General features: G+C 41.3%; 1 protein-coding gene across 5 annotated transcripts in view; it reads left to right on the top strand.

Annotated features, from left to right (window-relative positions):
* Ncoa7 (nuclear receptor coactivator 7) overlaps positions 1-12,869 on the top strand; it is a 137,520-nt gene that overhangs the window by 108,491 nt on the left and 16,160 nt on the right. For all 5 annotated transcript variants that reach the window (XM_060373689.1, XM_060373690.1, XM_021648930.2 and 2 more), the window contains one exon: positions 12,241-12,388. In XM_060373689.1, the coding sequence (XP_060229672.1) occupies positions 12,241-12,388 (148 nt within the window). The remainder of the gene's footprint in view (positions 1-12,240; positions 12,389-12,869) is intronic.

Genomic DNA, 12,869 nt, shown 5'->3' with positions numbered 1-12,869 from the left:
GGGTGTGCGTGTATCCGGGGTGGCTGAGAGAAAAGAGGTGAGCATTTCCCATGAGAATGTACTTTGTGCAGTTTGCCATCTCATTTTCCCCGGTGGCTTCCCAGGCAAGGGAGAACTTCTATAGCTCTTGAGGCAGAACCAGGGCCATGCCGGTTCCCTGAATTCAGTACACGTGTTAACTGGTGAGGCCTGGCCCTGAATTACTGTGCTGTGTGCCTATCTAGGGAACAGAATTTTAGGAACAGAAATATGAATTGGAAATCAGGGGCCCTGAGGGCCAACAAGGACACTGCTCATATTTACACAAGCTTTGTTAACAGCCTCAAACTAGGGAAGGAATTGTGATGTGTGACCTCGTTCTATGGAAATGAAAAGTAGACCTAGCTACAGGAGTCTTTAAAAGGCAGTCAGCCTGAGCTGGCTGGAACATGTCTAGGGAAGGATTCTTTGGGCACATTTTTCACTGCTCGTAACTTCTGCTTCCTTATCTTTAAATTGGGCAATTCTTGACTTGCAGGGTGATTTTAACAGTGTAACGTCCTTGAGGCAGGCAGCCACAGCCTTCCTTATAGAAAGAATAACTCGTAGGTTATCTTCCTATAGGAATCCTTTGCCCTTCCCTCAGCGTTGGTTAGAACACGAAGCTGCCTCTCTATTGATTACTAACGCCTCTGTGACTCTGAGCTTCCCCCCGTTCTCTAGAGAGGACCCCGCCATTGAAAGCACAAGCGCAGGACTCACTCAGAGCATGACGCTGACCCTTGCTGCTCCAGACCCTCAACTGGCTACTTTAGAATACAGAGGCTCTGAACAGAGGCAAACCCAGAACGTTTCATTGGTCATTCACTGAGTTTTTGGCCACCCTGGGCTGAGATAGGAAAAAAAAAAAAAAAAAAAAGCCTCTTGGCCTGAGCCTCCCAGATTGCAACCCTGGCTGAGTAGACTTCTAGAAAGAATGGCACTGGTAGACAAGAATACTTGATATCAAAACTGAGCACCCCACTGACAGATCCCAAAGACACCTGGGACAAATGGCTAACTGGTGGTATTAGCATACTAAAGCTAACTGACCTCTAGGCTCACTCAGTACTTATGTCTCCTCCCAGCACATCTCAACCTGCCCATTACTCTAAACCCCTGCATCCAGGGGCCTTCACTTCCCAACCCCCACCTCCTCGTTCCTATACAAGCATTTTTCTTGGCCTCTCTTGACACCCCTTTCTCTTTCTTGCTCTCTCCCCGCCCCCATCTCTTTCCTCTCATGGCCTAGTTCATCCTGGACCCTTCCAGATGCCTCTGGCTGTTATCTCCACCGTGTCTACAGTAAAATCCTCCTCATCCATACTTTGCATCAGTCATGTCCTCATTTTCACTCTCCCACCTCCATTTGTTACAGCTCCCAAGAGACACACGTATATACATGCAACCTGTTTCCTTAGCATGTTTGTTAACATGCTTAACAAGCTTCCAGTGGCAGGAAACTTGCTCTACATTTCAGCAATTGCATCATGACAACTTTGCCTCTTTAAATACCCAGGGCAGGAGTGGAGTACTCCCCGAGGCCCCTGCAGATGTCTCCCCTCTGAGTGATGAGGTAGAGAAAGGGAATGCTACCCCTTTTCTCTGAACTTGCCTCTCTATGACCATCGAATGCTACCAGACAAACTCCATTAAGACTGAACTTCAAAAGACTCTAAAGCACTGGGTTCCCCTTAAGAGGTGCCCCGAACCTTCATCACCTTGCCTTTCTTTAGCCTTCTACCCAGATACACCTTCCCAGTGGGTTGTGGCAACCAGTTGTCTCCCTCAAGCAGACAACCTTCCACTTCCGTTCTCACCGTGAAGTGGTAAGCCAACCTTATCCTCCTTCCTTACGTCTAGAGTTAAACTGAACCACTGAGATGCTCATCCAGGGCTTGTTGGTCTTTGTTACCAGAAAGGGAAGTGACTAGGAGTTGTCAAGATCGGTTCTTCCCTAAAACTCTGTATTGACGTACACTTTCACAGCTTGCGTTTCTCATAATGTCTCAGTAGGAATGCGGAACTAAGTCCAAGCTGTCACTCTTCTTGGTTTCCTCGCCGTTTTCCAAAGCAACATAGTCCAACGCAGTCCCAGCGTTTGTCACAGTGGGTGTTTCTTCAATACCTATCCGTCCTGTACGATGACTTCCCTATGAGAAAGACGTGCCTTGTGGTTCCAAAAAAAATAATCAAAATGTCTATGTTCTTAGCTAGGAAAGAGACTACAAAGTAGTTCAGGAACAATGTGGAAGAAGCAGAGAATTTGCAATGTAATAGTAAGAACCTTGGTGGTCACCTCAGGAGACCAATCCTGGACATGATACAGATGGCTGACTTCAGAGCCCAAACCCCTAAGTATAAGGATAATTGGTGGAGTTCAATACCCAATCCCAACCAGAGCTGATAATCCAGAACATCAGAGTCACCGATGCAGCCAATGAGTGTGCAGGAACTCTGTCTCAGGTGCAGTGCCCTGGGAGCCACGGAAGCATGCCAAAGGTTAACGACTTGGGTAGGCTCTGTGATGGAGCAGTCCACGCTGGGGGAAACTGGTGACTCAGTAAGTGCGGGTGTGACTCGGTGGCAGAGCACCTGCCCGGAGAGCATTTGTATTCACACCTACTTACAAAACACTGAAAATGCACACAGGAGTAAAGCCATCACCTTTACCTGTGAGGGACGCAGGGAGAGTTCTCATGACTTGCCCTTTTGAATGCTTTTTGATACTGAAATTGTACACTTGCGTCACCAGTCACAGAGTTTGATACCCAGCGCTAGAAGTCTATGGAGGGGAGGGGAAGAGTTAGGGAGCATCTAGGGGTTTTAGATTTGCATGAGGTGATGGCTTAAAGAAAGCAGTGCTTTGCTCTAGGCAGGACATCCTTGGGAGACAACCACTGCCATGATTAGGCGTCTGAGGAAATCTCACCTGGAAGCAAGGGAAGACTGGACACAAGTCACGTTACTGATAGAAGCAGCATGGGTGTGGCCACTTTGTGCCTAGACAATTCATGCTCCTTATAGTTCACACAGCACTGGAATGGTTTTCTGTCTTTGCCCAGAGTGTCCTCATCTGATTGATGGTCTCTGTAATTTTTTATGTCCAACAGGAAAACATCAGGGCCTAGGTATGTGCGACAGGCCAGCAGCTGTGAGTGACAGAGCAGCCACTAGTAACACTGAGGCCTGGCAGGCTATAGCTATCCCAAGTGTTAAAGCCACTTTTATCTTTTCACACAGAAACCAGCCACAAGCAATCAGGAAGCCATTTGTGCTGCCCACATTTGACTTTCTTTTCCCTAATATGAACATGTACTGTTTAACAAATGTCTCTTTTATGAAAGTTAGAGTGAGTATCTGGAGAAATGGCTCAGCATGTAAGAGCACTGGCTACTCTTCCAAAGGACCCAGGCTCAATTCCCAGCACTCACATGGCAGCTCACAATAGTCTGTAACTCCAGTTTTTATCGATCCTCTCTGGGGTAGTGATTAATTTCATGTTTTCCGAGTGAATAGCTAGTAGGGGACAACCGTAATATAATCCCTACACAGGGCAACGGAGTTTCCCAGAATTAATGTTTGTGTGATTATAATTATGCCAGATTGTTTCTTTGACAGTGAAGCCCTAGTCTGCAGCCACACTGCCGTCAATACATCCAAGCCTGTTTGTTCCTGGAGGCAAATCAGGGTTGGGCCTGCATAGTGCCTGCATGGCAGAGAGTTCATGGGAATAAAAAGAGAAGCTTTATCTGTACACGTGTGAAGTGACACTCATACAAGGTGGATTGCTCATAGCAATATCTGTGACAGCATATCTGGGAAACAACTCACATGTCCAACTATATTGAATGGCTGTATAAACCATGTAGGTCCACCTGGCAAAGTTCTGGGTAGCTATAAAAGGAAGAATGAGGAAGCTGTTGGTATACTCTTATGGGATGATGAAATAGAGAATAATAAAAAGAAAGGATTGTAATTAATCCTTTAATAAAAATAAATAAATCTTTAATAGAAAGAAAAGATTATTAGGCACTCATAATAATCTTTATTTGTGAGATTAATAAGGAAATTAATTTTATTGAAATTAGACTTTTTTTCTCACATAATACATCCTGATTGCATTTTTCCCTTTCCTCTGCTCCTCCTAGCTCCTCCCTATCTCCCCTCCTATTTAGATCCACCCCACTTTCTCTGTCTCTCATTTGAAAACAAACAGGATTCTAGTAGATTATAATATGATATGATATAATATAATATAATATAATATGCAAAAATATTGGAATAGGAAAAAACAAACAAGGAAAAGAGCACAAGAAAAGGCACAAAAGCATATTCAGACTCAGAGACCCACTCATTTGCACATTAAAGGCTGCCATAAAAACACTAAACTAAATATATGCAAAGGACCTGTACGTAAAAGAAGAGAATGTGTGTGTGTGTGTGTGTGTGTTTCTGTGTGTTTCTGTCTCCACTCCTGCAGGTTCCCTGAGCCCTGAGGGGAGGGATTTGATGGAGACACCCTGTTTAGGACAGAATGTTCCAAGGTTTCTCATTCTCTAGACAACATCTGGCGTGGGTCTCTGCATTTGTTGCCACCTGAGGCAGGAGAAAGCTTCTCTGATGAAGGCTGAGTAAGGCACTAATTATGGATACAGCAGAATGTCATTAGGAGTCATTTTATTGCTATGTATTTCTTTATTACTTTATTGTATTTAGAACAGAAGTATTTGGTTCTGTCCTAGGCCCCTGGGCTGTTTATTCTCATGTTCTTGGTCACTCAAGTGGTGAAAGGTATGGGTTCCAACTCACAGAGTGGGGCTGCAGACAAATCACATATTGATTGGTCACTTCCTTAAGCTTTGTGTCACTGTTGCACTAACATGTCTTGCAGGCAGGACACTATTGTTGATCCAATGATTTGTGTCCTAGTTGGTGTTTTACGTTTCTCCTTAGCATGCAGAGTACCTTCCTGTACCAAAGACACTAGCATATAGGAGCAAAGGCTCTGTGTAGTCACCAGCTCGACTTCTCCAAGTTCAGTTTGTTGTGTGAGTATGGTCTTCAGCAACGGGGCTTCGCTGTCAGTTTTTGGAAAACTACCTATATTCTTGGCAACAGCCTGGGTTGTTTGGGATTCCCTTTGGCCAAAAGCTCAATTAGATGTAATCAAATCCTAGAACTGGAAGCCTCATATGGTGAAAAGAGATATTTCATTATTTGGTAATTTCTTTTAGATCCCCTTCATACTTGTATGTATTTAAGGAAGGTTCTACTGTATTTGGTTTCCATACTACTCCTCAAATAGTCCTTAATTTTAATTGTCTGGCCCTGTATTCCCTCCTCATTCCCCTCTTTCCCCTCCCTATTTGTTCCTCCTGTTATAGTCCCCCACTATCCATCTATAACTACTCTTGTTCCCTTTCCAGGGGAGTTCTGTCTGTTCCCATCATCCCAGCTCCTTACTCTATAACCTAACCTCTGTGGTTCTACAGATTTGTAACTTGGTTATTATTGACTTAACAGCTAATATCCATATATAGGCGAATACATACCATATTTATCTTTCTGGGTCTGGGTTACTTTACCCAGGATGATTTTTCTTTTTCCAGTTCCATCCATTTACCTGTGAATTCCATGATGTCATTTTTAGTGCCTGTGTAATATTCCACTGTATAAATGTGTAACATTTTCAGTATCCATTCATCTGTTGAGGGACATCTAGGTTGTTTCCAGTTTCTGGCTATTATGACTAGAACAGCAAAGAGCATGGTTGAGCGAGTGTCTCTGGTAGTGTATATGTCCAAGATTGATATCGTTGTATATTGAGGTAGATCAATTCCTATCTTCCTGAGGAACAGCCACACTGATTTCCATAACGGCTGTCAAAGGTTGCAGTCCTGCCAACAGTGGGGAGATGTTCCCCTTAATCCACATCCTCACCAGACCACCTGTTGCAACCTCCCCTTCCTCTCTGCCCCATCCTCCACTGTACTGTACAGATCTTTCCCTCCAGCCCCCCACCCCTGCCAGACACCCCTTTATCCAAGCTTCCAACTCTAGCACACATTCCTGGAGAACCAGCTGGCCACTCCCAGCCAGGGGAACAGCTGAGCTAACTGTAAATCTTTCCCTCGTCCACCACTCCTCCAAATTCATTTTCCTGGTTTTATTCTCGGCTCTGTGGCAGACCACCTGCTGCTGGCCCCTCCACCCCTTCTCCCATCTCTAGTGGATCGCCCAGATCCTCCCCTCCGAACTTCCTTCCAGCCTCCACCTCTAGCAGACATTCCCTCGGAGGCTGCCAGCCTCTCCTACCTACCAGAGGCGGGAGTAGGTCCGCAAATCAGGTAGGCAAACTTTAGATCTTCGCTCCCTCCCTCCTTCCCTTCATTGCCAAGTTCCCATTCTCATCACTGGCTGTCTAGCAGACGACTTTCTGTGGCTTCTCCCCACTCTCTGCCCTTTTCCCAGGGGACTGAGAAGGTTCTGGTGGAACACCCTGCTTTTCTCTGAGAGGACCTCATCTACATCCCTAAGTATCAACCGCCAAGACCTATACATATATTTTACTGAGAACCACCAATGACCACACCTAGCAGCATCCCAGAAGAATTTCCAACCAGGCAACATACTCTCTTAAGGACCAGACAGGGCAACAGAAATGAAGGAATGGACATTTCCCTGATGAAGACAAGACCAGTTGTCAAAATCTAGAATTACAGTCTTTCCAAACTCACAGACCTAGACACCAGCATAAAAACTACAAGCAATAACACTCACTACAATGTCTCTGGTAGAGCACAGCAACCCTACTATAGTGGACCCTGAGAACTGCAACATAGCTGAAGCACAAGACAAAGAACTTAAAATAGCCTTTATATGTCAGAGGTCCTCCAAGAAGAAATGAATAGATCCCTTAAAGGAACGTATGAAAATGAAACACAAACAGTGGAAGGAAATGAATAGAACAGTTCAAGATGTAAAACTGGAAATAGAATCAATAAAGAAAACTGAAACAGTAGGAAATCTGAAAATAAAAAAATTAGGAACTCAAGCAGGAAGCTCAGAGGCAAGCCTCACTTCACAATACAAGAGATGGAAGAGAGAAGCTCAGGCATTAAAGACAAGATAGAAGAAATGGATTCCTTAGCCAAAGAAGATATTAAATCTAAAAAACTCCTGGTACAAAGCATTCAGGAAATCTGGTATGTGATGAGAAGACCAAATCTCAGAATATTAGGAATAGAAGATGGAGAAGAAACTCAGATTAAACACACACACACACACACACACACACACACACACACACACACACAAAATACTTTCAACAAAATCGTAGAAGAAAATTTCCCTAACCTAAAGGACAAGATGCCTCTGAAGGTACAAGAAGCATACAGAATACCAAACAGACTGGACCAGAAAGAATTTCCCTTGGCACATAATAATCAAAATATTAAATATACAGAATAAAGAAAGTATTAAAAGCTGCAAGAAAAAAAATGGCCAAGTGACAAAGAAAGGCAGACTTTGACTCTGAAAGACAGGCAGGCCTACACAGCTGCTCTACAGACTGCAGGGGACCACAGGTGTCACCCTGATTACTACACTCAGCCAAACTTTCAATCCCAATAGATGAAGAAAATAAGAGGTTCTATGATAAAACCAAATTTAAGCAATATCTGTCTACAAATCCAGCCCCACGGGAGGCCCTAGAAGGAAAACTGTAATCTTAAAGAGGTTAACAACTCCCAAGAAAACACAAGGAGTACATAATTGAGACCAGAAGGTCAAAAAAGGGACACACACACACACACACACACACACACACACCAAAAAAGACAAAAACTAACAGAATGGATGTGAAAATAGGATCTATTCTTCTGCTGAATCCAAGAAACACACCTGAATATCAAAGGTAGAAATTCCAAACAAATGGGCCCAGGAAGCAAGCTGTTGTGGCCAGTTTTATATCTGACAAGATAGACTTCAAATTAACACTAATCAGGACATACAGGGAAGCGCATACTCATGAAAGGAAAAGTCCACCAAGAGGGCATTGTAATGCTTAACATCTATGCACCAAACACAGGGCACCCAAATTCATAAAAGAAACACTGCTATAGCTTAAATCACGTAAATGCCTTAAACTGATGTGGGAGACTTCAGTACCCACTTTTGCCAATAGACAAGCCAGCCAGACGAAAACAAGCAAACAAACAAACAAACAAAAAACAGAAAAGTGGTGGAGCTAACTGATATAATAAGCCAAATGGACTTAACAGATATTTATAAAACATTTCACCCAAACACACAAAACATTTACCTTCTTGTCAGTACCTCGTGGAAGTTTTCTCCCAAATTGATCATTTACTCAGACACAAAGCAAGTATCAAAAGATACAAGCAAATTGAAATAACACCCTGTATACTATCTGACCATCATGGAGTAAAGCTGGATATCAACAATAGAAACTTTACAAACCTGTGGAGCCTGAACTCATTTCTGAACAAAAAGTGGGTTAAGACAAAAATTACAAAAGTTAAAAACTTTCTAGAATTGAATGAAAATAAAAACACAACACACCTAAACTTATGAGTTATATGAGCATAGTTCTAAGAGACAACTTAATAACACTATAAGTCTACATTTAAAAAAAAAACCCTACAATTGAAAGATCTGGAACAAGAGGAAGAAATAACACCCAAAAGGAGTAGATTGCAAGAAATGATCAAACACAGGGCTGAAATGAATAAAATTGAAACAAGCAAACAAAAACAATAAAAGAAACCAAAGAATTAAACAAAGAATTGGTTTTTCGAGAAAATAATATTGACAAACCCTTAGACAAATTACCAAAAAGCAGGAAGGAGAGGGTCCCAATTAAGAATATAAGAGGCAAAAGGAGGACATTGCAACAGACACTGAGGAAATCCAGAGAATCATATGGACATATTTTAAAAACCTATACTCTAACAAATTGGAAAATCTAAAAGAAATATATAATTTTCTCAATACATACCACCTACTAAAGATAAATCAAGATCAGATAAACAAGTTAAACAGATCTATAACCCCTAGTGAAATAGAAGGAGTAATTAAAAGTCTACCAACCAAAAAAGCCCATGGCCAGATGGTTTTTCTACAGAATTCTACCAGACTTTCAAAGAAGAGATAATGCCAACACTCAGGTTCCACAAAATAGAAACAGAAGGAACAGAAGTTCTTTTTGTGAGGCCACAGTTACCCTGATGCTCAAACCACATAAAGACACAACAACAACAAAGAATTACAGATCAATTTCTGTTATGAACACACACACACACAAAGAAATCGCAATAAAATACTAACAATGTAATCCAAAAACACTTCAGAAAGGTAATACACCATGATCACGTAGGGTTCATCCCAGAGGTGCAGGGATGCTTCAACATACATAAATGGATAAATGTACTCCTCCACAAACTGAAAGACAAAATCACATGATCATCTCATTAGATACAGAAGGGCTTTGACAAAATCCAACAAGCTTTTATAAAAAAAAATAAATCTTGAAAGGATTAGGGATACAGGGATACACCTGAGCATAATAAATGCAGTCTACAATAAGCTGGGGGCCAACATCAACTTAAGTGGAGAGAAAGTTAAAGCATTTCCACTAAAATCAGGAACAAGGTTTTCCACTCTCTCCCTTCAATAGAGAACTTTCGGTCTTAAGTAGAGCAATAACATAACTAATGGAGATTAAGAGGATACAAACAGGAAAATAAGAAGTGAAAGTATCTTTATTTGAAAATGATGTGGTGGTAGACATAAATGACCCTAGAAATTCCACCAGGAAACTCGTATAGCTAACAAGCACTTTCAGAAAATTAACTAGTTACAAAATTAACTCACAGTGATCAATAGCTTTCCTATATACAAATTACAAAGGGACTAAGAAAGAAATCAGGAAAAAACCAACTTTCATAATAGCCTCAAATAAAGTAAAATATCTTGGAGTAACTTTAACCAAACAAGGGAAAGACTTGTATTATAAAAGCAGTTCAGCACTGAAGAAAGAAATTGAAGAGGATATCAGATGGTAGAAATAGATCCCAAATATATGGATAGGTAGGATTAATATCATAAAAATGCTCACTACTGAAAGCAATCTATAGATTCACTACAATCCCCATCAAAATTCCAATACAATGCTTCACAGAGCTTGAATGAGTGGACACCTTAAAATTTTATATGAAAACACACACAAAAACAACACGCCCCCCCAAAAAAAAAATAGATAACTAAAACACTGTGAATGATAAAGGAATTGCTGGAGATATCACCGTCCCTGATCTCAAATTGTACTACAGAGTTATAGTAATTAAAAACAACGTGGTATTGCCACAAAAAGATACATTGGTGAATGAAATTGAACTGAAGGCCCAGACATAAATACATGTGGACATCTGATTTTTTTTTTACAAAGGAGAAATACTTACTGGGGAAAAAAACAAAACAAAACAGCGTTATCAACAAATGGTGCTGATCAAATTGGATGGCATGCTAAATGAGCCATATTTATAACGCTACACAAAACTCAACTCCATATGGATCAAAGACCTCAACATAAAACCAGATACACTGAACCTGATAAAAGAGAAAGTGTGGAGTAGCCCTGAACTCATTGGCAAAGGAAAAGCCTTTTTTTTTTTTAACAAAACATTGATAGCACAGTCACTAAGATCAACAATAAGTGGGACCTCATGAAACTGAAAAGCTTCTGTATAGCAAAGGACACCATCATTCAGACAATGTGGGAGCATACAGAATGGGAAATCTTTTTTTTTTTTTTCCTTAACCACATTATTTATAAAATGAAAGAAACCTATAAGCGAACATCCTGGTGATATAGAAATGTGGACTGGGCATGGCTCATTAATTTATATGCAGTGTAGTCATTAAAGACTGGCACAAAGAGTTAGTAATACAGTAACTCTGTTATTATGTAACATTACACATACTGCAGTTATGTCTTGGCTACCATTACAAAGAAGACTTTATTTTGCCTGAGCAGACATGTGGACAAGAGCAGATAGGCAGGTGTAAGTCTAAAGCAGTTTGATTAGAACTGGGGTAGGGATTTTATTTATTTTACTCCTATCAGTTTTGTGGAAGTATTTTGATACAAGCTTCTTAAAAAGCAACCTACATCAACTTTCTTGCAGGTGCCTCAGATTGCAATCGTTTCGTAATTGCAAGAGATTTTTAAGAACCACGAGATCCTCCCTGTTGCCCCTTCCCTTGCTGTCATGGTTGTAGATAGGGAACCTAGAGTTTGGGACTGGTCCATGCAGATTGGATCCTGCAGGCTGTGGAACTGAGATGCCCCATCTTCTGCTGAGCACTAGCAATTTTTTTTAAGCATAGCCAGAGAGATGATTCAGAAAATTTTGCCCTAAATGTGTGTAAGAAATCAGAGCCAGTGGTGGTGCACACCTGTAATCCCAGCAGAGGCAGAGGCAGGCAGATCTCTATGAGTTTGAGGCCAGCCTGGTCTACAAAGTGAGCCCAGGATAGTCAAGACTACCCAGGGAAACCCTGTCTCAAAAATAAAAAAATAAAATAAAAAAGTAAAGAAAAGCAAAGCAAGCAAGTAAGAAAGAAAGAAATCAGAGAAACCACAAACAAAGAACATGCCTGTGCTGTAAACACTAAGTCTCCAACTGTAAATAAGTGTTGTTCCCGAAAACTACGAGTTCCAGTTGTCAGAGAGGTGTTATTAAAACTGTTATGTATCTTGCTCTATAGAGAGCTTTTTGGACTATAGTTTGCCTTTGTGTCTAGCTAAAGCCTCAAGTCAACGTTTTTGTTTTTGTGTTTTTCTGTCAGTTACTGTGTATCCAATAAGTGAAAGTCAGTGCAGTGAAGAAAAAAAAAAACATTTGGTGTAACATTTCACTGGGGTTTTCCGTTTTCTGTCCCATCTCTTGATCTCCCTTTCAGATTGAGGCAGTTTCAATAGTGGTTGGTGCCTGTGGGCCTTTGCATTGTTTGTGGGTTCCTATTTTTCTGAGTTTGGAAGCTACTCACTAAGGTAACCTTGACAGTGGGGAATTTCCTACTCAGTGAAACAATTTGCCAAGCAGGAAAAAGGTTGTTGCAGGTACTTAGGGCACAACTGATGCCTGCCAGGAACGTGGAGTTTGTGTTAACGTGTATCATGGACATGTTTTCCAGGGTGGATCACTTGTACACCTTTTTTGTTCAATGGTCTCCTGATGTCTACGGGAAGGATGCCAAGGAGCAAGGCTTTGTGGTGGTGGAGAAGGAAGAACTAAACATGATCGACAATTTCTTCAGCGAGCCGACTACCAAGAGCTGGGAGGTAAACAGCTGGAAAACAGAATGAGCTGTAGCGACCCCCAAATGCCAAAGCAGACCAAAAAAAACAAAAAACAAAAAACAAAACAAAACAAAACAAAAAAAAAAAAAACTCTTAGTAACTGATACTATCTTTTTTTTTTCCTAACCACTTAAAATACATTTTGAAACTGTGTCTCCTATGCCATATAAATTGGATGCTGAGCTTGATTTGACTGGCAGCTACAGCTTGCCAATCCTGAGTTCTCTTTATTCATTTAGGCCATCATGTACCAATTACCTCTTTGGGCTGGATCTCTGGTAGTATAAAGATAGGTCTCTGAGTCTAATAAACTTACAGGACCAAGATGGTAGATAAGGGGACAAAGAGAAATGTGTCACTCCTTCCTGCCTCTAAATATATGTATATATTTTTTTTATCTTTGTGGATCTCTCTGGAGTCTGGTCCTTTGACTCCATCCTACTCTCTACCTGTCTTGAACCCC

Source organism: Meriones unguiculatus, chromosome 20 (assembly GCF_030254825.1).
Source record: "Meriones unguiculatus strain TT.TT164.6M chromosome 20, Bangor_MerUng_6.1, whole genome shotgun sequence".
NCBI lineage: Eukaryota > Metazoa > Chordata > Mammalia > Rodentia > Muridae > Meriones > Meriones unguiculatus.
The sequence above is the reverse complement of the archived record's forward strand: the minus strand, read 5'-3'. Positions and strand labels throughout refer to the sequence as shown.